General features: G+C 44.8%; 1 protein-coding gene across 1 annotated transcript in view; it reads right to left on the bottom strand.

The window, feature by feature from the left end:
• The window catches only part of tln2b (talin 2b), an 80,945-nt gene that overhangs the window by 51,818 nt on the left and 3,518 nt on the right, over nucleotides 1-25,609 (bottom strand). Inside the window, exons 4-18 of the mRNA XM_079500629.1 lie at nucleotides 25,338-25,496; nucleotides 24,516-24,658; nucleotides 15,437-15,564; nucleotides 15,039-15,102; nucleotides 14,538-14,642; nucleotides 12,642-12,797; nucleotides 11,790-11,891; nucleotides 11,519-11,595; nucleotides 8,893-9,076; nucleotides 8,426-8,539; nucleotides 7,349-7,457; nucleotides 5,496-5,704; nucleotides 4,662-4,760; nucleotides 3,630-3,797; nucleotides 1,636-1,930 (exon numbers count right to left, since the gene is read on the bottom strand). Coding sequence (XP_079356755.1) covers nucleotides 1,636-1,930; nucleotides 3,630-3,797; nucleotides 4,662-4,760; nucleotides 5,496-5,704; nucleotides 7,349-7,457; nucleotides 8,426-8,539; nucleotides 8,893-9,076; nucleotides 11,519-11,595; nucleotides 11,790-11,891; nucleotides 12,642-12,797; nucleotides 14,538-14,642; nucleotides 15,039-15,102; nucleotides 15,437-15,564; nucleotides 24,516-24,658; nucleotides 25,338-25,496 — 2,112 coding nt within the window. The remainder of the gene's footprint in view (nucleotides 1-1,635; nucleotides 1,931-3,629; nucleotides 3,798-4,661; nucleotides 4,761-5,495; nucleotides 5,705-7,348; nucleotides 7,458-8,425; nucleotides 8,540-8,892; nucleotides 9,077-11,518; nucleotides 11,596-11,789; nucleotides 11,892-12,641; nucleotides 12,798-14,537; nucleotides 14,643-15,038; nucleotides 15,103-15,436; nucleotides 15,565-24,515; nucleotides 24,659-25,337; nucleotides 25,497-25,609) is intronic.

Raw genomic sequence — 25,609 nt, 5'->3', positions numbered from 1 at the left:
CTCTCCGTCGCAGCCCTTTCTACTCTGGCAGAACCTACACTTACACGTAGTGTCTACTACGCCATGTCATAACCATGTTTATTGAAATTATAGCTGTCATACATTTACACAGATTGCTCCATCACCTCTCTTATGCTGTGTAATGTGTTGGCATGCTCTGAATGAAAAGATAACACTAACACCATATGTCATATAAACCATGTTTATTAAAACGGTTTTAGAATAACACAGATTGCTCCAGCACCTTCCTCTTTCCACTGTTGATCATGTCCAGCGCATGTAAGAATTAAGCAATATCGGCAAGTTAGCTGACTTTTCTGTCCTCACTTTTTATTCTCAATTCCGTGGTACACATAGACACCTTACAGTGTATATGAATAGAGACGGCACCGGATTTCTCCTCCCATCCACAAGCGAATGAGGCGATTTCACTCCTCCTTCCGGGTAGGAACAGAGTGCATTCTAGGATGGATTGCCCCAATAACATGAACGCGCTGGCCGTTGACTATCATTGCACGCGTTCACATATGAAACAGCGGCGTTCACGTATGAAACAGCGTTCACGTGTCATCATGAACGTGCACAATGATAGTCAACGGATCATGTGTTTGGGCCAGCGCTGCAATACCAAATTCGGCCACTATGTCCATTTCGCCTCAGGGTTTCCTCCGGGTGCCGTCTCTATTCATATATACTCTAAGATAGACACAGAAAGCTGGCTATCACTTTGGGGTACACATATTGCTCAACCAATCAAATCATCACTATGGAGTACACACATTGCTCAGCCAATCAAATCATCGCTATGGGGTACACAAAAAGCTGGGTATAGGAGGGGGCCCTCAAAAAATAACCCCCACCACAAATAAATCACACCCGTGTGAAGTGAGGGGCGCTCGTATCATCATATATCATCATACATCATCTCATTCCGGCCAATCACAATTTGCGTCCTCACTTTTGTCTTTAATGTTTGTGTTTACACAATGGCCCGGTTTCCCAAAGGACACATGGTGTAAGAGGAATGGTGTAGCACATGCTCAGATGCCCTCTAGGCAGAAGCCTGTGAACATAGACATTCCGTGCATAGATGTGCCACGCAATGGTAATGGTAGGCCTGGTATGGTAATACCAGGCAGGCCTGGTATGGTAGGCCTCAGGCCTCAGGTCTACCATTCTGAAATTTAATTGAATAATATTTGGACTGCTGGACAGCTGACAGTAGGCTCTCTTTACTCTTAAAAATCACACCCGTGTGAACTGAGTGGTGTAAGGTCTTATATAGGATAGCCCGTCTGACGTAATGAAATCATGTCTGACGTAATGAAATCACACCCGGGTGAACAGGGTGAACATAGCAACCATGCTCATTTTTTCTGCACAATGAGCATGACGTAATGAAATCACACCCGGGTGAACAGGGTGAACATAGCAACCATGCTCATTGTTTCTGCACAAAAAAGCCAGTTGTAGGAGTGGTTTACACCACTCAATAGGAGTGGTTTACACCACTCAAAAAATAAAAAAACAAAAAACACCATGTGTCCTTTGGGAAACCGGGCCATTGGCATTCAATGTTTGTGTTAGGACAATGTTTGTGTTTACACAAACTCTCAAAGCTGGACACAAACTCACCAGCATCGCCCATGGAGGTGAAGATGTTCTCGGTGACGTTCATGATGGTGTCGGTGGCCTGGTCGTAGCGTCCGATGGGCTCCCCGCAGCTGGCATAGTGGCGGACGTGCTGCAGCAGGTCGCTGAGCGCCTGGCTCACCACACCGGCCGCCGCGCCCACCTGCTTCAGCAGGTCAGTGTCGTCGGTGGCCAGACGGCACGCCTTGACGCACGTCTCCACCGAGCGGTCCACCAGCTTCCCCGCCTCTACCAGCTGCTCCTGGCACACCGGGGAGCTGATGGTGGGGCTCACCACCTAGCAGCGGTGGAAAAAGTACTCACATTTCTTACTTAACAAGTAAAAGTATCAATACTGTGATGTAGACAATACTCTGTTGTAAACGTCTGGACTCTGGAGTTCAAAATGTACTTAAAGTACCAAAACTTAAAGTACTCATTATGCAGAATGTCCCATAATGTCCCATATACCTGGAGAAAGTATGAAAAATGACAAATTAGACAAAATCTGCAGCAGCTCCTGTATACCAGTAGAATCCTAGTCATCAGGCACGGCACTGGGGGGAGTCGTCCCAGAGCCCCTAAAGCTCCCCTCCCAACAAGCTTCTATGTAAACCAAAATTCATTAGCCCTCCCTCTGAATAGCCAGCCCCCCATAGTCCCTCCAGTCACAATTTCCTGGATCCGTCGCTGCTAGTCATCTAGCTGTCATTCAGAGCCCCAGGCTATGCCCATGATCTAGAACAGTGTTTCACAACCAGGGGACCACCAGTAGTCTTTGAGGGGGTTCAAGGTGGTCCCCAGGTAAATGATGGAGAGTTAACCTAATGGACGCTTATCTTTAACTCTTGACAGTTAAATTATTGTAAAACGTCTGCATTACTTAGTTAATTTACAAGAAGTCTACACAATTAGAGAATGTAGAAGAATTGTTATTTGGATCAAGGTTGGCCTGTTATCTCTCCTAATGGTACCAACATCAATACAGCATGGAATTGTGGACAAAATCTTATCCAACGATAACAAAATATTCTTTTGAGGCTAAATGTCATCAAATGGTGGTCTGTGGCTCAAAGGCTGAATAAATCATGGACCTTGATACGAAAAAGGTTGTAAACCACTGATGTAGAACATGGATGCAGAGTGGAACAAGGTTAGGAGGATGTGTACCTTGGTGCAGGCCACCAGCTGTGAGGTGGACACGGTTAGGAGGATGTGTACCTTGGTGCAGGCCACCAGCTGTGAGGTGGACACGGTTAGGAGGATGTGTACCTTGGTGCAGGCCACCAGCTGTGAGGTGGACAGGGTTAGGAGGATGTGTACCTTGGTGCAGGCCACCAGCTGTGAGGTGGACACGGTTAGGAGGATGTGTACCTTGGTGCAGGCCACCAGCTGTGAGGTGGACAGGGTTAGGAGGATGTGTACCTTGGTGCAGGCCACCAGCTGTGAGGTGGACAGGGTTAGGAGGATGTGTACCTTGGTGCAGGCCACCAGCTGTGAGGTGGACAGGGCACACTGAGTGGAACAAGGTTAGGAGGATTTGTACCTTGGTGCAGGCCACCAGCTGTGAGGTGGACAGGGCACACTGAGTGGAACAAGGTTAGGAGGATGTGTACCTTGGTGCAGGCCACCAGCTGTGAGGTGGACAGGGCACACTGAGTGGAACAAGGTTAGGAGGATGTGTACCTTGGTGCAGGCCACCAGCTGTGAGGTGGACAGGGCACACTGAGTGAGGATGTGTACCTTGGTGCAGGCCACCAGCTGTGAGGTGGACAGGGCACACTGAGTGAGGATGTGTACCTTGGTGCAGGCCACCAGCTGTGAGGTGGACAGGGCACACTGAGTGAGGATGTGTACCTTGGTGCAGGCCACCAGCTGTGAGGTGGACAGGGCACACTGAGTGGAACAAGGTTAGGAGGGTGTGTACCTTGGTGCAGGCCACCAGCTGTGAGGTGGACAGGGCACACTGAGTGGAACAAGGTTAGGAGGATGTGTACCTTGGTGCAGGCCACCAGCTGTGAGGTGGACAGGGCACACTGAGTGGCAGCTGCAATCACGCGGTTCTGAAGCACCGTGTCCTCGGCCACCTGGGCCACGTTCTTGGCCTTCAGGACTAGCATGGCAGCTGCGTTGGCCACCGCTTTGGCCAGATTCATTAGGATGTCCTGAAACACATTCATTGAGATGCCTTCATTGAAACACCATGAACAGCTGTGCACTGATGTGCCTGACGGGAACAAAGAATGGCCTGTAAAAAGTCTGTGCTTTCAAAATGATTGCTCAGCTTGCAGATCGGCTATTTTCGCTACTTTATGCATAACACTCTTGTAGAACAAAGTAGGACATTCATTTGCCAAAGAAAGTAATAATACAAAAACACACCATTGAAATATGGATTTATGGCATGCAAAACCAACTATGCAAGCAAGGTGTAGATTTACATGAACAATACATGAAGAGGAGTGTGAGATAGATAACAATAGATGGTGGGGGTATGTACTGTATGTGCTCACACTAGCTTTACATGCCATATTGATTTGTCTGCGGCAGAGTGTTGGCATCTCAAGGTCACACATACTGTAGGACAAGGATCTACTGTATCTTTTAGAAAGCAAATCAAATTAAGAGCTACAGTACATTATGACGACTGGTATCTCACTGTTGAATTAATTAATACTATGCTGTATGTTAGATTTGATTTAAAAAAAAAACTATTTAGGCAGAGCAATTAGTTGCTATGAGTAAACCTGAGCAAGTGTCATTCTGTATAGAGTGAGAGACATTGTTGCTAGCTGGCCAATTCAATTGTTTGAGGTTTTTCTCCCTGAAAAAGCATTATGGACTTCACACACATTGTTTTGATAATAAAGCCTGCCCATGGTTACACAAGTGTGTGTGCGTGCGTGCGTGCGCATGTGCATGCGTGTGTGTGTACAGTATGTGTGTGCACACGCGCATAGTGATTGTAGGTATGTATCTTCCTGTTTGGAGGTGGATGTCATAGGAACCGTGTGTGGGTGGTGTCCAACCTGGAACCTCTCGTCAGTCTCGTTTTCCCCCATGTGACGGAGCAGGTCCCCGCTGGCCTGGCCGATGCTTCCTGCCGCCGTCAGCACCGTCTGCCTGGGCTGGATGGATGACATCACCACAGTCTCATTCAACAACATGCGGTGGACCGACAGGCTTGCTCTTTCACACACAGCCTGCTGAAGAGATTGTAGGGAAGCCCCTACAATCTCTCCAACAGACTAGGATGATTACTGTGCAGTAGACTGCACACTATTAAGAGTGGCTGTTCTTCATCTGTCTTTAGAAGAATTAATTCCAGCTATTGTATATTATCCCAGGCTTGTTCAGCCCCTCAGCTGCCTAAAAACCATAAGACCATGAGTTAACAAAGCTTGTTTTGAAGTAAACCCTTTGTTGGCAACCTAGAATTCAGTGCAGACTACCATTCATGTATAAGTTTACAAGGACATCAGACATTGTAAACATAGACAGAAATAAGTCAATAAGTCAAAGCATAATAGGTGACTCAGGGACCGTTGTTAAAAAAAATCATCATAGCAGTAACTGCTACTGCGATGCATATTCATTAGGGCATTTCAAAAAACAAGGATATCATTGCTGTCAGGAGGAAACCACCTAACTCCATTTTGGAGGTTTTAGATGTTTTTGCATAGCCTAAATCAGTGCTATTGAACACCCTTTACGTCTGTGTGTTGGTTAAAAACTATTTAACCAATGAAAAGTAGTAAAAAACGCTTCAAATAAATATATTGTTAAAAAAAAAAAAAAACCCGCTTCGGACAAAAGAAATTGGGATGGAAATGAGAATGGAAACCATGCCAGTGTCATCTCACCTCCGCAGCTGCAGGCTCCACCGATCGGAGCAGTTCTGACACGGCCCCCGCCAGCGTTCTGGCAGCGCCCATCAGCTTGTGCCCGCTGCCCACCTCGTCGTCCATGAGTGCTGCCAGGAGCTTCACGCCCTTGGACATCTCTGTGAGGTTGGATGAGATGGTTGTGATGGCACAGCCCACTGCTGTGTAGTCCGTCTCTGTGGGCTCACCTGTGGGACAACACATTGTTATCAAATACTGCAGTGGTTCCCAAACCTTTTCATGTCAAGGACCCCCAAATTGACACTAATTAGCCTGCGGACACCCATTTGAAAAGATGTGCCAGGGACCCCCATAAGAGAAGATGTTTACGGCTCTAGCAGTGATTCTCAACCCGTTTAATGTCAAGGACCCCCACTTTTACATGAATTAGGCTACGGACCCCCATTTAATGGTCTTTCTATCTCCGAGACCCCAATTTATATTGTAAAATCAATGTTAATTTAACTCAACTAAGAGTTGTACACTCTCAGAGTTACAGACCCATAAGGGTCCATTTGGTTCCAAACTATCGCTGGGGACCCCCTGGAACTCCCTCAAGGACCCCTGGGGGTCCCCGGACTCCACTTTGAGAACTACACTCCGCTGCGCATCTCAATTAGCTTCTACCAGTGCAGCAGCGATTTAGGCTAATCCACAGGGCAGCCTGCGTGTCATATAATAACACACACACATCAGCGTCGGTGTCATAATTAGAGGCGCATTTGACATGGTTCTGCACAGATTAGCACGTAGAAGGAGCAAGTGAGCGTGGAGATGGAAAAGTTTTCTATTGGATGGTTTCGGGGAGTTCTTCTAAGTGCCATCCAACAGATGGCTGGGTAAGATTAAAACCCAGAGAACACTGGCAGGAACTGGGCTGTCACAGTTCCATGCAGCAAGGGGAGCAGGGGGATGATGCTGCCAGGCAAGTTGAGCTTCGGGACAACGTGTTAGGGACTTATTCATCAACGGAAATATTCATCAGAGTAAATGGGGAAATGCTCCATTATTAAAAGGGAACTCAGGGCTGCTCCCAAGTGGGGGATTGACATCATCTTGTAAAATGTGTTCATTGATTTGAACCCTGGAGCTGCTCGTATTTTAGGATGAGCAACATGTCTTGTTCAAAATAAAAAGGGTCAAGTCCATTAGGGGTGTAACGATGCATTTTTACAGCGAAACGATACGTATCACAATACATGGTTGACGATACGATACATGGACGATATTGGTTCATCATGGCGATACAGTAGGATACGATTCAATGATTTAAAATCGATACAGTAACTATTTAGCAAAGAAATTTAATCTGTGTGAAACGTGTGGATAGTGCAGTTTTTTAAGGGAAAGTTTATAAATATGGATATAAGTAAACACAGTAATTCTCTGGCAAATACATAGACATTGTATTGGAACACATAATGGACAAACCCATACCTTGACATGAACACAGAGAATACACACATTTATCGATAGACCAAGTGTAGTAATTAACCCGCTCTTTTTCTTTTTTGTTCTGAAAATTGCTAAATACAACGTACAACTATTTAGTATTGATACAATCGATTATTTGCATTGCAAAACGATTTGATACCGATTATTTGCATTGACAAACGATACGATGTCAATGTTGCTGTTTACATTTCGATACTTGACAATAAAATTGATTGTTCGATACAGTTACTATATCGTTACTCCCCTAAAGTCCATTCAAGCTTCGTCCAGCAAAGGCTTTTACAAATAATAATTCTGGTGCTGGGATGGAAATGGAAATTTGAAAATGATAGCAGCATCCCAATGGCACACTGGTATTCTACGGCCTGGTCACCTACCTGCAGTGAGATTGACTACAGATGCCGTGCCAGCGGTGATGGCATCGACTTGCGAGTGGATTTCATGTTTGGATTCATCCACTTTGTTCTGAACCCAAACCCTGGATGCCTTTAGGTGGGGGAGTAAAAGAGCAAAGCTATTTTGGCTTTCATCACAGTGGAAGATTTTCAACTCATATAAACTTTTGTAGAGGATTAAAGGACTTGGACTACGCAACTCCCACTACTTTGTAAGTGCAGTGACATATTTATACAGTTAATTATATGAAGATTACAACATAGACTTTAGTAGAGTATAAATGCTTTATGATTTGCATGGTCTCTGCTTAGCTAAACACATCGCCTCACTGAGAGAGGAAGCGTGAGGGAGAGAGATAACGAGATAGAGAAACAGAGGGAAAGCTAAGCTTCTTTTGGATCCTGACTTTAAACATACCAAAAAGCTTAACGTTTAGCTTGAGCAAACAAGCTAAGAAATTCATACTGTATGGAAGGCTAGAAAGTAAAAATCACATCCGTGTGAAGTGAAGGGCGATCTTATCATCGTACATCATCATATATCACATCATCTCATTCTGGCCAATCAGAACTTGCGTCCTTCGTCTTCAAAAATGTAGTAGAACGACAGCGTTGTATCATGGTGCATTGCATTAAATCATGTGCCAATTAACCATTTGTAATTCAGAGAGTGTAAAATGTAACCAAATGGACCTGTATTTATTTATAAACACTTACGGTTAGATTGACACTGAGGACAGTGTACGGTAGCATAAAGGGATTGTGACAAACATTTTTTTTTTGTAATTGTTCAAATCTTTGGGGGGTGGGCTTTCTGAGCTCAATTGCACCCAAACAACCTGAACTTTTAACATTCAGTAGACTTTCTGTGGTCTGGGGTTTTCTGGCTCAAACAAGTGCTCTGGTTTGCCTGTGGACTGTGAGGTAATAGTCCACAAATCCCATATATGACAGGAATTTGCTAGCAGATGTCACTGTTTAGGCCTGTTTGCCTGTTTTCATTGCAGCTGAAAATTAATGTCATGAAACCTTTAAAGGAGACCTATTGGGTGAACTCACCAAGTCGTGGCCCAGTGGTGGCAGGTTATCCACATGTCCCAAGTCAGTCTGGGCCTGCTGCACAGCCTGCATGCTACTGTTGATGGTTCCCATCAGGGCCTGCTGGGCCAAGCTCTGAGAAATACAACCCATATTATGTGTATACTCTGTATTCATACAGCATACTACACACCTCGCCACAATCTCTTGCCCACAAATGCAAACTACTGTACAGAGACACACAGTACAGTTCATGCGAACTGCAAAATGCAATCATGTGATCAAAATGCTTTGCATGCTTCCACGATGATTTCCATTCGTCTATGATGCCGTGCACGTGTTTGACTAAGAAAATTCAAGTGATGCCCTTAAACAGCAGTATGCAGACTTTTAGTGCTGGCCTCCAGAACTCTTTCCAGCTCTCACAACGTGGCCCTATTCATATTGCTTGACATTGAAAACCTATGCCAGACAGTGGGCATCCTCACCAGTGGAGGCATGTGTCCTCTGTGCATCTGCCCCATTGTGATCTGCTGCTGGGCAGAGGGCATGGTGCCCATGTTGAAGGAGTCAGGTCCACCGATGGACCCAGAGCGGATGATGCCGGGCAGTGCCACCGAGCCATGCTCCACACGGCCCACCCGGTTGAACTGCTGCTGCAGGATTGTGGATCTAAGCATGGACAGAGTGGAAAAGAGTGCGACAGAAACAGGAATAAGTGCATGCAAGAGTGTATTGAGCTTTCTTTCCCTTTTCTGTAATTTTAAAGCAGCTCAGCTTCAGAACAGATACAGCAGGAATGTATTTTTCGACAGTCGTCTAAGCCAGGCACATACACTACATCAGAGCAAATGGCGAGCCTGCAGCACACCCTTGTAACAGGTCTCCGAGGATGAAATTGTTTTATACTTGGTGTGGCTCCGCTTTGAGTACCGAACCCCTCACCGTATAAAGTGATGGAACGGTGATTTGGATACCTGTATCAAGGATTCACTGTTTACATTACTCTCTGACACACTTTGTCTTGAGAATTATGCCATTTCTTGGCAACAGACACAGTGGACAAAGTGTGTGCCACTGCCATCTCCCTCATTAATGAATTGCCATCTGGTTGGTTGTGTTTGTATTCCATCAGATAGGGATAATAGAGGTTTGTATCTCATAACCTCCTCAATCATCTGTCCATGGTACATTCATTGCCTTATAAATCACAGGCACGTTGACTTTCTGACCAATCATACACAATGTTCACATGGGTGTCTCTGTGGTGATGTTTGGCTAGATAGAATATCTCGTAGGTGCAAGAACTGCCAAAATCAACTTTGGCAAGGCAAAGCATTTGTAAATTGCGTGTGTGTGTGTGACTGTGTGTGTGACTGTGTGTGTGACTGTGTGTGTGACTGTGTGTGTGTGTGTGTGTGTGTGTGTGTGTGTGTGTGTGTGTGTGTGTGTGTGTGTGTGTGTGCAGCCAGCAGCATCATGGGAAAATGTTTTAAAATAATTGTGGCAGGGGGTGTATGTTCTGTTTTTGAGGGGCGCTAGACCCTCCAATGCATGGCTTTCCGAAATTACGTCATAGGCCAACCAAGTCTATGGACTTTTAATGTTTGTTTAGAGCCACATTTGAAATAACCAGTCGCCAGCCAAGGCTGGACTTTAATGTTTATTTAGGGTAGTTATGATCAATGTTGGGTAATGTTACTTTCTAAAGTAACTTCGTTAGGTTACTGGATTACTGCCATTAAAAATAATCCTGTTACGTTACAAGATTACCTTCTGAGAAAGGTAACTCGTTAGATACATTTTGCGTTATTTTGCATTACCTACAATTAAAACCCAGGAAAAAATAAGCAGCCTACCAGTGTTGTGGAGATGTTGCATTGACGTTGATCTCCTTTCCACAATAAATCAAAAAATAGTGTGAATACATCCACAGCCTTACTAAAGGATAAACTACACGTATCCGTCTTCTCTCAATCTTTGTCGTTGTCAGCACACGTGTTGACAACGGAATGTAAACAAGAGCCGTGTGTGTCACACCAAAAGTGCAGGTGACCTATTGAATCCGGTACATTATAATCATTACGCAATCACCACAGACTGCAAAGCATGATGGGTCACTGATTCTCGTGTAACACCATGACGACGGCGTTGCTTGCAGCCTTTCACTTCTCCGTTGACAGAGAGAGAGAAAGGAGAGCTCATTCATTCAACACTGGTTATGATGTTATTTTTTGCCAGCTGGCCTTTTTTTGTATAATTAGCAAATCCGGGGATTAGTTGAGAAATGAATGAATGCATTCGTCAGTATGGATTATAGGTGATGGAAATAATGATCATCATAATTATTATTTTCTCTGCATGGTCAAATAGAATATCACACAGAAAAACATGTTGCTTTTCCCACCCGCTCGACAGATGCCAGAGACTCCACACTATTGGTTAATTATGGCTTGTTTAGAGAGACGGCAATTATGTTTTTTGTGCTGAGAACCACAACATTGACTCAATTGGCCCATCAGCGGCCCGGAATATGATGCCCAGTCTGTGCCCTGGAGACTTCCAGTGACAACAATACTCTCAGAGCTCCATGTGACAGAATAACACAGCTCCATCTGTAGTGTTGAGCCTTTAGAAGCTAAGCTAGTACAAAGCACAATATTGGGAGAGACAGCAGCCAGCTGAGGGATGAAAAATGATGACAGAACATGGAAGCAATCATGCCTTCCTTATTTGTTAAACAAGATGATAGCGTTGTTGCGTTACTCCAAGCCAGTTTGGGGATTAGGAACCAAACGTGCATTAGGGAAAGCACTGGTCCACAGTCTCTACTGGAATACAGCTTTCAGAGAAAACATGTTGCATGGTATTCTAATTCGAAAAACTGTTTGTGTGTTTAGCTACAGCACTACTCCTCCTCTGGTGGGAGGGGGTAGGGGGGTTGACAGTGTGCTAGGCATGCAGAAATGTAATTATATACACAATTAAACGCTGCAGGTTTAAATTCACATGAGGAATAAGTAGGCCGTGCTGGATGAATGTGGCTGGTCAGCATACTACCATGCTTTAGCAGTGCAAAGACCCTGCAGTAGTTAGTATAAGAACCCTGCTCACTTCTTAGGGGAGACTGATTCCTCCAGCATGGTGGACTCCTCTTCTCCCTCCAGACCAAAGCGGTCCTTACTCTGCTTCTGCAGCCAAAAGAAGAGGAACACAAAACAATTTAGTGTGTGTGATACACACACACACACACACACACACACACACACACACACACACACACACACACACACACACACACACACACACACACACACACACACACACACACACACACACACACACACACACAAATTATAAGCTATTTTATTTGCTACAAACGTACCTTTTTTAGAATGATGTCGATGTAGCCAGCGATGAGCTGAGAGATCTGTTCTCCCTCTGTGGTCTGAACGGAGTAGTAGCTCTCCTGGTACTCACCAAAGTCCTGTTCAGAATGAAGACACAAGGAGGGGTTCCAGTCTAGCCTGGTGTCCTTAATGGCTCGCTGTTTTACAGTAGCTTTTTGAGGCAAGTCCATCACTTTTAACATTCTCAGCCACTACTGTACCAGGGAGCCGTTCAGTACAAGACAGACAAAAACATGACTTACTGAAGGCGAAGCTTTGAATAAACTGTCCTGGCGTACAACTAATGAATAGAGGGAAACTGAATGGCTTCCGCTGTAGATCCAACTTCTTCAAAGAACTGATTAAAAAAATAAGATGTACTGTACTCAATCTCAGAATCACCTTAAAGCTATCTACTGAGGCAAGGTTGTAATAATTCATGCAAATGAAAGTTGTCAAAAGTATGTGAGCATTTGTCGGATTTAAAAAGCGTTTCTTTTCTTGTGTTTATAAGACAATGCCTGGAGAGTGACAGACAGGGGCTGTTGACAACAGCGGAAATACAAAACAGAAGATTTCTCAGTTGAATAAAACATACATTCTTCCCATGGTATCTAGTTTAAAAATCTGATGAAATAGCAGACTGGCAGGACTGGTAGACTGAGGTGAAATAAGGCTGCAACAGTTTCAGAACAACAGAATGTTGTTTGTATTGGAAAATGTAATGGGGGTGAGATGAGATGTTTAGATGTGGAGATGTATCGAAGTGTACGTGGTAAATACAAATGAAGGGGAGGCCGTGTGTGTATAAAGTCTTGTACGTGTTGAAGAGAGTAACTCAGTAGTACCAGGGTGAAGCTCTTGGGGGAGGCCGCCCATCTTTTGACCGTGGTCAGCGGCCACTCCTGTACCACGTCCTTCGTCTTCTCATCCACCCGCATCACCGACTCTTTGGTTATCCCCAGCAGCCGCACGACCAGCTTATTCTTGCTCTTCATCTTTTCCTGTGCAGAGAGAATACATCAGACAGTATTTATAAGTACACCTACACGGATGATTCACTGAAGGCACTGAACAAAAGACAGTATCTATCTATGCCTGTGCTGCTGCTGGCAGAATGCATGCTCTATCTGTGGTTTTGAAGCCCCCCGTAAGAGAAGGAAGAGAGGGGTGGACGGGAAGCGACCCTGTAGTGTTCAGCTTTGTTTAACTGCTGATCTAGTGAGCGGGGTCTCTCCCCCAGGCTTTAGTCACTGTCGGCAGACGCAGCGTGGCGGTGATGCTTCCTACCAGCTCACTCTGCCTGCCTGACTCCGATGCCCTCCAATCGGCCCACTGAAAAATTCATTACAGCTCATTTCAATGGTTGAGCCCACACTTGGCCTTCCTACAGTTGCGCGATATGCCACGTAAATTAATGGTTAAGGGGATGCGGGGGAGGCGAATATGCCTTTTCCACGTCTTCAGGTTATTGTTGTCAGCCCAGGGTCAAAGCACTGTGCTCTGAAAGGGGAACAAAGGCCATTAAGTATTGCAGTTTGATAAGACTGTGATACCTTTTTAAAACAAGGACAGATAACATTGTCCCTCGAATTGTAGTAGCTATGTATAGAGGTTTATTCACATCTTCCATTGTCTCTGGTTACATTGCTCGAGCACCATTGCCATGCAAATTGTATTCAATTGTATTCATGGAAGAAAGAGTCTAAAGGAAGGTGGCTAGTAAGATCATATCTTATACACTTGCTTAAGGTTTGTGAACATCGGTTGGTAGAGGAATTTACAACAGAAAGTTGGATCAATGTCAGAAGCCTTTTACTGGCCTGAAACCAGCATCTCTCTCTTGCACTCTCCCTCTTACACTCACATGCATGCACACAGGATTATTTACTTTCATATCGATGAGGTTTACAGCCGGAGATGGCTTGTTCTAGGAACCTGTTGTGGTTGATGAGTGACAGACACAAATGGAGAGCTAGCTCTGTTCTTTCTGCCAGACAGACATACAAACATACAGAAAGACAGCGAGAGAGAGTGCTGGAGTGAATTATTAAACACCGTCCTAAGGTTCCCATCACTACCTTTCTTCATCAAACACGGACAAACTCTCACACATGTACAGTAGACATACAGGGATATGCAGTCACGCACATGCCACACAAAGTGAATTTTGACCGTGCGAGTCAGCTTTAACTATGGCACTTTCCATTTATAGTCCATTAAGAGTGAGATAAGACAACACCAGCACTCTTCCTACAGGACTGTGACCAAGATGGACTTCTGCCAAAGAGCTTTTGTACAGCTGGCTGTAGCCCCTCGTCATGTTCATGCTCATGTTCCCACTGCTTTGTTCACCAAAATTAGCATCAAACTGCCATTACCACCCGTTTCAAAGCCATGCGCACCCTGCTACATGGAAAACCCAGGGGTTTGCAATAGTTGAGCAATAGCTCATTTGTTATTATAAAGCGTGTATAACATCTTTTGATGACCATTTACCATAGTACACAGTTGTTGCTCATTAGATATAACAAGTAGGTGTGCATATGATATAATAATTTAGAACATTCACATCTAGATTCTCATTTACAAGTAAATATAATCTCTAATCAAAATGCTGAAATACACAGTACATCTAATTCTCAATTTTTACATCGACCTTGACTGTGACCTTCTCCTTTGACTTTGTTGACCCCTGCGATTTTGTAATAACTGTGACAGGCCTACTTGGTGTTGGGCCTTACCTTCACCAGAAAGAAGGACACTCCATAGGTCTGCAAGGATCTGGCAAGTTTCACATACTTCACTTTGGCCTCAATCTCCGTCATCTCTCCACAGGTCTTATGATCCTGGACAGAACGCAAAGTTTACAACAATGTATTAATATGTGTTATATATGCATTATGCCAGTGGTTCTCAAATTGGTTCTGAAAACGTTTTTTAATAAAGCATAAAAATTTGTTTAAAATCAGTTTAACCACTTTAACCCTAGTACATGAGCTATTTTCTAAACAATCTTGGACAAAATGTGAAACATTTTGAATATTTTTGAAACATTTTAAGAACACAAATCTTGCATGAGGATCCATGGCACAAAACATTTTCAGAGGTGGGTCCGCAGCCAAATCCTTTTGTGTTTGAGAATCATTGCATTACGCATTACCGGTATATACATTTCCCGGCCACATATAGTGCAACAATTTTAAAGTGCAACATTACACCCAGCAGGACTGCAATGTACATACTTGGAATATTTTCTTCTCTGACCCTCTCGCCTTGATGTACTCTTTGGGCAGGAACTCCTTCAGGCTACACAGAGATAAATCACATTTTTTTTTTTACAAGGTTACACTTATGCATTTCCTTTTCTATTAACATATTTCCACATATGAGGTCATTCTTGCCCCGGTGCCTACACACCGTTTCAGACGGCACAGCACTAACAGCTGACATCACCCTTGAACACTCCGCTTGAGGAAATCCCACAAGGAATGGGCCCCAAAACAAACTACAAGCTAGATAATGACGGTATGTGGATGTCTGTGCACTGAACGTGTGAAAGCACAATACGTTGTGCGGTGTGTTTGAGGAATGGGGGCCTACGCTAGTGTTAATGCATCTCCTCTGATACGGGGGAGCTTACTCCAGGAATCCAGGCTTGTGTTTGTGTTCCACATGGGGTCCGAACTGGATCTGAGCCTGGATGCCGGCGAACTCGCAGGCTTTATCAAAGGAGACCGGGTGGGAGCCATTCAGTATGTCGTCCCTTGCCTAAAAAGAGAGAGAGAGGGAGAGAGAGGAATGAGAATTACTCTGGATTCACAGGTACAGAGCTCTATAATGAGCACTTCATTTCATGCTTTGAATGTCACTTCAGAGAGAGTGCCTGCTAAGTGAATAAATGTTATTTGTACTAGAGGGACAGGCACGGGGCAAACAGAAAACTTTAGATTAATTCACTCACAGTGAGGGAATCAAATGAGGTTTGTATGCAGCAATGAAAGCAATTTCTAACCTTTTAAATGTAACGGCCTCAGTGGTTTGTCATCACAAGACATGCATACATTTTAAACCCTGAATGATTTTCAATAAAGTCTATTTAAAAAGCAAAGGATGGCAACGAAACATTACCAGCTTCACATATCTGGTCCTGAGTTTGTAATCCATAACTCTAATGACAGACTGCTTTCCTGTGAACTATGACATGGGACTGCATCGTGATACAGAGAGATCCATGTCAGTGCATTTATACACTATATTAATTTATATTTATACACAGTACACACACACCACTGGCCTCTATTTATCTCTCTTTCTATGTCTTGCACATGCAAACACATATTATCAGTATACGCACATCAAATACACGCACGCACGCACGCACGCACGCACGCACGCACGCACGCACGCACGCACGCACGCACGCACAATCTTGCAGTCGTGCTGCAAGATTAATGGCTACCTTTGCTGAGAATCTAGCTGACAGTGAGAAAGCCTCCCTGAGAGCTTTTAGTGTTTCTATGGCCCAGCTCAGCTCATTCTGATGTCATAATACTTAAGCAGGGCTTTCTGATATTGATCAGTGAAACGATCTCCAATTAAAATACAGCATACCGGAAATACCGTGTTATTGACGGCAACAATTCACAGAGAAGATTGTGTGCACATCTCTTGCCTGTATTTAGGCCAGGTGCTGAATGTCAAGGCATCAAGGCAAACATCATGTTTTGCTTTTTGCTTTAATAAAGTAAGTCTCTTCACTCTTGTGGAGCTCTAGAAACTAGTGTGCGGATGTTTCTTCCTTATTGACGGCAACAAGACATTGTAAGGGAAATTAATTCAACACTGATCATTTCAAATAAATCTGCTGAGCCTATGGCATACAGGAGGACAATATTTATGGACATAAAGGAACCTGACATCGCAGGAACCTGAACAGTCCATCACAGAGTTACATCCTTCCTGATTGGCCCCACTCCGCACAGGGATCATCAGAGATACTGTAGTGACACAAGAACTGATTGCAGGCCATTCACATGGGTCTGTGCACATGAACATGAGCCACAGGACATCAGAGGCTGTGACACGTACGGCCTAGGCCCTAGGGGCTAAGACACGCTAAGGTCAACTAGCCCACCATGCCCATCAAATAAATGCTGACAGAGGGACACAGCTGAGAAACTAATGCAAGCTGTCTTCTATCAACAAAACACGCTCACTAAAAAATAAATGTTAATTGTTCTGTACAATGTACATGGCCATTCTTAACACAATGCTTGTGTAGGTTATTTATTATTAGTAGGTTATTTATTATTTAGGTTATTTATTATTTCTAACAATTGTCTCCACCAGGCCAAAGGTGTGGCCAAGACTATGTTTTCACCCCTGTCCGAGTGTCCGACCGTCCTTGTATGTGTGTGTCCGTCTAATCTCCTGCACCGTTGGACCACTCGGCGTGAAACTTTGTACGCACACTCCATATCCCCCAAAAAACTCTCTTTGGCGCATTTTTTACATCGGCCTGTTATAGCGCCACCAGGAGGCAGATTTTTGCAAAACACACCCTAAGCTGCAATGCTAGCCGGACATTGTGTTGCGGGTCCGAATCCCGATCCTGATGACCTTTGCTGCATGTCACTCCCCATCTCTCACCCCGTTTCCTGTCAGTCTACTCTCCTATCAATGAAGGCATAATAGACCAAAAATAAATCTTCCTAAAAAATAGTCCTACAGATTTTGTCGAAACATCACGCAAATCTCTATAGTCATGTGACCAAGACGGATCTGTCTGATTTTTTATATTCCTTCATGATTGGCTAAGATTGACTTCCAAAGAGTGGCCCGTTTTGAACAAAATGCCTCAAACCATGAACGCAGCGTCCAATTGCTGTGAAACTTTGCACGCATTCCCAGAATTTTCCACTAGGCCAAGGAAATGCCACCTTAAATTTTTCAAATCGGCCTCATGGTGGTGCTATAACTGTAACAAGTCCATTCACGTTTTGGCCTACAACTGTTGAACTGTAGGTCATACAATGAAAATATGTTTTCTCTTGGATCATTATGCAACTCCCCAAATAAGCCACAGCAACTTTCTACGTTTTCTATTCCTTTTTGCACAACATGATAGAAGCACTGATGGACCCATTGACGGAAACTTTGCACTCACACTCCCAGTAGGCCAAGGAATAATTAATCTGCACCCATTTCTTCTCCCCAAAACGGCCAGTTATAGTGCCACCATGAGACAGACTTTTGCAAAACACATTTTTTGTTACTATTCCTACAAATTTTGTCCAAACCTCACACAAAACGGTACAAATTATGGCTGTTACGCTGTACCCTGTGTGATCTGTCACATTCCATTTGGCTAGGATTCAATATATTGCCTTCCAAAGTTTGTGGGGGTGGTCGTTTTGCATCATGAATGCAGCGCCAGAATGATGGGAAACTTTGCACGCACATTCCCACTACACCAAGGAAGAACCTCCATCCCAAATGTTTCAAATCTCCTCATGGTGGCGCTAGACCAGCGTTTTGGCGGATAACTTGAACAGTAGGCCATACAATACATCTATTTTCCATGGATTCCTTGGATCATGATACAACTTATACAGTAGGCCCTGCTGTGCATATAGTGTGTTTTCTTCAAAATACACTTTTTACTACTACTCTGTACTACTAAATTGCACTCAGAATTTTACAGTGTAACACATTGGGTTTACTGTAACACGCAGGAAAAGTGATTGAAGCAATGAACCCCCACCCAGTAATGCTGTTGCTATGGAGGATTATCCTGTCCTTCCGTTCTAGATACAGTATACAGTATATGACACAAGGGGAATGTGAAATAGAAGCGAGTAGGCAGTGTGTGTGGACAGTACTGTACGTGTATTGTACGGTATGTGAATGATATGTGCGCGTTTGGGGGAGGTCATGGTTGAGATCACGGGAGCTTCACATCATTAATAAACATTTGAGCTCAAACGCACCCAAAAGAATGACGACAACCATGTTATAATCTACTACTAACTGAGTTGCTGACGGTCACGGGTGAATAGAGACGGTGAAGGATGTTCAAGACGAGAATGAGGCCATTGAAATACTGTGTGTGTGTGTGTGTGTGTGTGTGTGTGTGTGTGTGTGTGTGTGTGTGTGTGTACGTGAGAGTGTGTGTGTGTGTGTGTGTGTGTGTGTGTGTGTGTGTGTGTGTGTGTGTGTGTGTGTGTGTGTGTGTGTGTGTGTGTGTGTGTGTACGTGAGAGTGTGTGTGTGTGTGTGTGTGTGTGTGTGTGTGTGTGTGTGTGTGTGTGTGTGTGTGTGTGTGTGTGTGTGTGTGTGTGTGTGTGTGTGTGTAAGATAGAAAGCTACAGTGAAAGACCCAGAGAGAGAGAGAGAGAGAGAGAGAGAGAGAGAGAGAGAGAACTGAAATTAGAAAATAGAATAGAATAGAAGGTATGTGCGTGACATCATCATCATACCCGGAAGATGTGGGAACGCCTACTGACTTGCAAAAAGCTACTTTCTGGCTGTGACAGCCCATACATCCAAACAGAAAACTCATAACTTTATGCAGGCCCACGCCACATATCCTCTATGGAAAGGAAAGGAAAGGAAAGGAAAGGAAAGGAAAGGAAAGGAAAGGAAAGGAAAGGAAAGGAAAGGAAAGGAAAGGAAAGGAAAGGAAAGGAAAGGAAAGGAAAGGAAAGGAAAGGAACAAAGAAATAGTGTGTTCATGTCCTGGAGATGATGCGTGCAGAAGTCAGGGGGTGAATGTATGTTCCATGGAGGCCAGCAGTAAGAAAGGCCTCTCTCTTCTTGCTCTGCCTGACCCCCCTTTTCTACCACAGTGACAAATTGCAGCCGCAGTCTTGTGACGACGCTATGTGATCTGCCTGTGCGACGCTTGGGCGGAGGCGGGAGGGAGGGCAATAGATGGATAGTGAAGGGCAAAGGGAGAGACAAGGGGTGGCCGCATTATTGTGAAAGGAAATATGAGGCCGTGTTCATTCCATGAGGAGGTCACGATGTATGCGACACACTCTAATGTCTGCCAGTGTAAGAGGGCGGGGACTTGTGCGATTGTGTCACAGAATTGTGTGTGAGAAGGGAGGGGCGTAGAGATAGGGCGAGCTGTAAGAGAGGAAAAATGAGGGCAACAGAGAAAGAGAGAGATTAAAACAGGAACAGACAGAGGGAGGAGGAGGGGGGCAAGTACCAGTGGGAGGCAGAGCGAGTCATCTATGGGTGGATGTCTGGTTATAGATATACAGTCAGCAACTCCCAAGGCAGCTGAGCTTAGAAAGATGAAGGTAGTCAAAATGCGAATGACTGTGCGTGTTTGAGACATGGTGGGTGTCTCTCTGACTGTGTGTGTGTGTGTGTGCGTGCGTGCGTGCGTGCGTGCGTGCGTGCGTGCGTGCGTGCGTGCGTGCGTGCGTGCGTGCGTGCGTGCATGCGTGCATGCGTGCATGTGTATTTCTCTATCTCACAGCTATTCCTGCTTTGCAACATGGGTTGAGGATTTGCTTTGAAGAAATTTGCATAATATGTGTATGCATTGCATTCACACCATGAATTATGTGTGCTTGTGTGTGCACTTTTGAAAGCGTTAGTTCTGCTCTCTCTCTCTATCTCTCTCTCTCTCTCTGACAGGGTTTATGCATATGACTACGATTGCGTGTGTGCATCTGTTGACTGGTACACATATATTCTTACACGTTGTTCTGTTAGCATCGGTGTCATTCGGAAGCTCTCCTCTCCACCTCGCGGCTGGAGGAACTAATGTGGAGGCAGTGAGGCGTGTGGTGAGCAGAGACTGCCTGCAGGTGGAGCGCGGGGCTCAGCTGCCCCTCACCACACCCAAGGGCCCCCCACGGAGCCGCCAGCTCCTCGTGGGTTTACAGCTCTGGTAGAACCAGAACAGGCAATAAAACCCAACCACACACACACACACACACACACACACACACACACACACACACACACACACACACACACACACACACACACACACACACACACACACACACACACACACACACACACACACACACACACACACACACACACACACACACACACACACACACACACACACACACACACACACACACACACACACACACACACACACACACACACACACACACACACACACACACACACACACACACACACACACACACACACACACACACACACACACACACACACACACACACACACACACACACACACACACACACACACACACACACACACACACACACACACACACACACACACACACACACACACACACCACAAAAACACTAGCCATGATGACCGGACAACAAACACGCACTGGGAATGCCCACCCACAGATTGTCCTGCTGAAGTACAGTACTAATTTGTGAACAGGTAGATCTGTCACACAGACTGGATCAGCTGGACCTCAGATCCTGTAACCCGGAGGTGCGGTCGCATCCTAAGTAGCCACAAGTACAGTTCCCAGCCTGTGGGAAACGGATAAATCTACAGTTTATGCTTGAATGTTATGCTCTTCGGGGTCAAGTAGAACTTTCATTAATTAAGATTAACCCCTGTATTGCAATGCTAGTGCATTGTATTTGCTCAGCTGGTGTGGCTCTGCTTCCATGATGTTAAAGAACAATCGGTCTAAACATGACATATATAGACTCTGAGATCAAACCCCCCCCAAAGCAGAGCCTAAAGATGAATTGTTATATACAATGCATATAACAGACAATGACAAACATACTGACATAGGAAGACAAAAATGCTACTACAGGATCGAGGCTTGGGAGGAGGAGGAGGTAGTTTCAATCCAATCCAATCAAATCCACTTCATTTATATAGCACATTTTACAACGCAAGGTTTCTAAAGTGCTGCACAGAAAATCAAAAAGCTAAATATACTACTGTATCTGTAGCTAAAACACAGAAAAACAACAAAACACAGTAAAATAAAGAGAAACAGTCGCAGCAGCGTCAGCAGACAGTGAAACAAAGCATAGACCACATGGGACCAAACGGGATCAAAAGCCACGGTAGAGAGGGGGCCAGTTTGATATGGGAGGGGAGCTCATTCCATAATGTGGAGGCTACTACTGAAAAGCCTCGGTCAGCTCTGGTCTTTAAACATGTCTTTGGGACCTCAAGTTTCAACTGGCCCGCAGACCGCAATGAATGACCTTGAGGGAGTGTAGACTTCTAGAAGTTCGTTGAGATACTGAGGTGCCAAACCATTCAGTGATTTAAAAACAAACAATAAAATCTTCAAATAAATTCTGAAGCGAACAGGGAGCCAGTGAAGTGAAGCCAGAATCGCATGTTATGCGGCCACGCCTGATCACTGACAAGCTGCAGTATAGTGCTAGCGGCTATGCTAAGTGTGCAGCATGAAAGAGTAAGTGTCGGACGGTCTGCTTGATGGAACCATTAGGATTGTGAGCCAATGTGATAGGATGGTGAATGACCCGGTCTGGCTTATGTCCCTGCATGCCTGAACTACGAACTAAGCAATACTTCATTGGTTGAGGGCATAGAGTATATAAAGGATAGAGACCGAACTGGAGCACTAGCCCCGCCCCCAAGCTATTCATTTCTATGAAGTTGCTCAGTGGCGTTTTGAAGCACCCGGAAGACTGCCGGAAGTACCTCCTCCGGACCTGAAATTTGAGGTCCGGGGTGACGTATGCAACCGAGCGCTCAATGTTAAAGCCCAGCTGCACGGGGTTTCCCGGTCATGAATCCACGGGTCCGCCTGTAGTCCCTCCTCCTACCACTAGGGCCCAGACCTTCAACGTTGAATAGCCTCACTGGCCCCTTGGTTGAGGGCTACAAGACTGACCTGGCCTGAACCAGCCATGTTTAACAATTTGGCCAAGAGTGCCTTTATTCTACTATGTCTACAACGTGGTAGAATAAAGGTTATACTGACTCCAATTAAAAAGATTGAGTGAGAGATCTATCTAACTGTTACCGTTATGGTAGAGAAGTGGAGGTGGCTCATGGAAGTCAACAGCACACCAAGAGCTGGCATCTGATGAATGAGATTTCCACTGGAAGATCAAGGGGTAAAGTGACAAGTTGTCTTCAGCAACCTCCAATACAATTGTCCTTGCCCCGATGAAGATGTAGGAATTGGCTAAGTGCTCACAGACCTCCCTATTCATGCCCATTTAAACAGGCAGAGAATGCGAAGGCAAATATACACTAAAATATCTCTGAAATATCTGGTGTCAGGAAGAAACCACCGAACTCAGAAAATGAAAAATACAGATTTTTCAGGAAATGAAGGAAACCTTATATTTTTAAAACAAAGCAACACTGCCTCATCAAAGTTGGTATTGTGACTTTATATATTGTCAATTACTAGGATGAGAGGGGGAGAGGTGGTGGAGTAAGCTGTGTTTTAGTCCGTGTTTTATAGGGTCCAATGGAGTTAAGAGGTTTTGTTGTCAGGCCTAGTTAGCGACCTAGTCATGTTTGACTGCCCCCAAAGCCAATGGGAGTCTGACCCCATACTGCTTAAGCCAATGGGAGTCTGAACCATAGACATATAGGCTCTGGGGCGTGTGTCAAAATTGAAGGCACAATTTTCCCGAGATTCCTTGCGAAGCATGCGTAACATAAGTCCCGGAAAAGATGCGCTGTGATTGGCCAGTAGTCACTTGAGTGACAGCGAGAGACATGGAGGAGTCGCAAGAGTGACGTCACTTGGGCAGCGACGCAGCGTGCCTTCAGCAAATGCCTTCAGCACTTCCACTTGACTTCCTGCCTTCATTGGAGACACACAATTGTGACAGCTAGACACACCACACAGCGCGACAACTACAGAGGCATCAGCTTCAGCTCAGTTCCTGCCAAAATTAACAGGATTATTCAACACCCTATTCGGCCTGTGCTAGACCCCCTGCTAAGTCAAAAAAGACAAACTTATCTGCATTCTGAGGGCATACGACATTCCTCAGAAGCTACTGCAAGGATATCAGCAGGTCCTATATTTGAGCCAAGGTCAACTCACCTGACGGTGAGTTCAAAATCCTTGCCAAACTACTGCATTGTTCCCCAACTCTTAATTATTCTACTCGACCAAGCATTGAAGAAGGTAATCTTTGGACGTGAAGAAGAGCTCGGGTTCGACCTAACACCCAGGAGGACTTGTCGTGTACCAGTTGTCATACTTATTTACCTTGACTAGGCCAGTGACATCACGCTCACTTCAAAACACTGCTGAGCAAACTTGTGCACTCCTGTTGGCAGTCAAAACAGAATGCCTAGGAGTGGGACTTCAGCTGAACGTAAAGAAAACGAAGGTCTGTCAAGACAGTCGTGTGCAACAGAAGTGCAGAGGCCCTCAAAGTGGAGGAAGATAGCATTGTATGTGTGTGTGTGTGTGTGTGTGTGTGTGTGTGTGTGTGTGTGTGTGTGTGTGTGTGTGTGTGTGTGTGTGTGTGTGTGTGTGTGTGTGTGTGTGTGTGTGTGTGTGTGTGTGTGTGTGTGCACGTGTGCGTGCGTGCGTGTGTGTATACAGTATGTGTATGTATTTAAACTAGAATCTCGCGTAAACGGCGCTTCTGCATGCTCCGCATACCTGTACGTCATGGTATGACTTGGCGATCAGAATTGTAAACAAAGCTGCGTTACAATTTGCAATTGTGTTTATTTGCATTGTGGACATGGAATTCTCTCAAATGTAATAAGAGATAAGTTTACCTGAACATAGAGTAGGTTTAGTTGGACAGGGTCCCGTGAATCAACGTTCTGGTCCGAGTAGAAGAACTTGCGCCTGAGCAGCAGGGTCTCACTCTCCTCTACGCCTTGCTCCCTGAACGTCCTGCTGTGGTCCAGCCAGTTCACTGTCAAAACAACATATATACACGTTACCCCACACACACACACACACACACACACGCTAGAGGAGCAAAGACTTCAAATTATTAGTGGTCAATATGACCTAAATAGAAATGTCTTTTGTCAGATGTTGTAAATAAGAACTGCGATGCCTCAAAAGTGACTTTCCTTTTCCACTTCATTCATTAAAGTACTACATTATATCTATCACAGAAGTGGATATGTTGTCGAATACGCCTTTATCAGAGGAAGATACAGAAGGCAAAATGAATGATGATGACAGATAGGCACAGACATACTGTCTGATGGATATACTTAGACAATCTGCCAGATTAATCACAGCCATGTGAACTTCTTGACGGTACACACAGGGGCCTGTCATTTGCACTGCTTTTTGCTGAGAAGAGAGATACCATCTCTATATACTGTTGAGAGGGTGATTTATATATTCACACGTTTCAAAAATGTAATTGATGTCTCCTGGGGAAAAGATAATAATTTCATTAAACTTTGATATGCCGAGCTATAAATTTGACTTAAGTGATTAAGCCCACATTCAGATGATGCTGTTGGGTCCGATTAATTAATAATTAATAATTCATAATAATAAGAAAAAAACACATCAAGGGCACAGTGGTCTCTAGATATGGTCCACACTGCGGGGCGTCTTTAGGAAGCACTTACAGTCATCGTCTGTGTGGAGTTTGGCTTTGAGCTTTTCCATCTTTCTCTCGTCACGCAGCAGAGTCCTGTCCTTTTTTAGCGTTCCCATTCCATCCTCCTTCTTCTTCTCGTCGTCTGTCGTCTCCTGGATGACGGAGTACTCCTCGTAGTTGGTGATACCTGAAAGAGTAAATGAAGGAGAGCTCTCAGGAGAAGGTGCAGACCAGACCCGACATGCAAGAGAAAATCAATTCTCTCCTCTTTTCTCCTTCTCCTGTTCTTTATCTCCTTGG

The sequence above is a fragment of the Electrona antarctica genome (genome assembly GCF_951216825.1).
Source record: "Electrona antarctica genome assembly, chromosome: 5".
Classification (NCBI taxonomy): Eukaryota; Metazoa; Chordata; class Actinopteri; order Myctophiformes; family Myctophidae; genus Electrona; species Electrona antarctica.
This window is presented reverse-complemented; position numbering and strand designations above follow the sequence as displayed.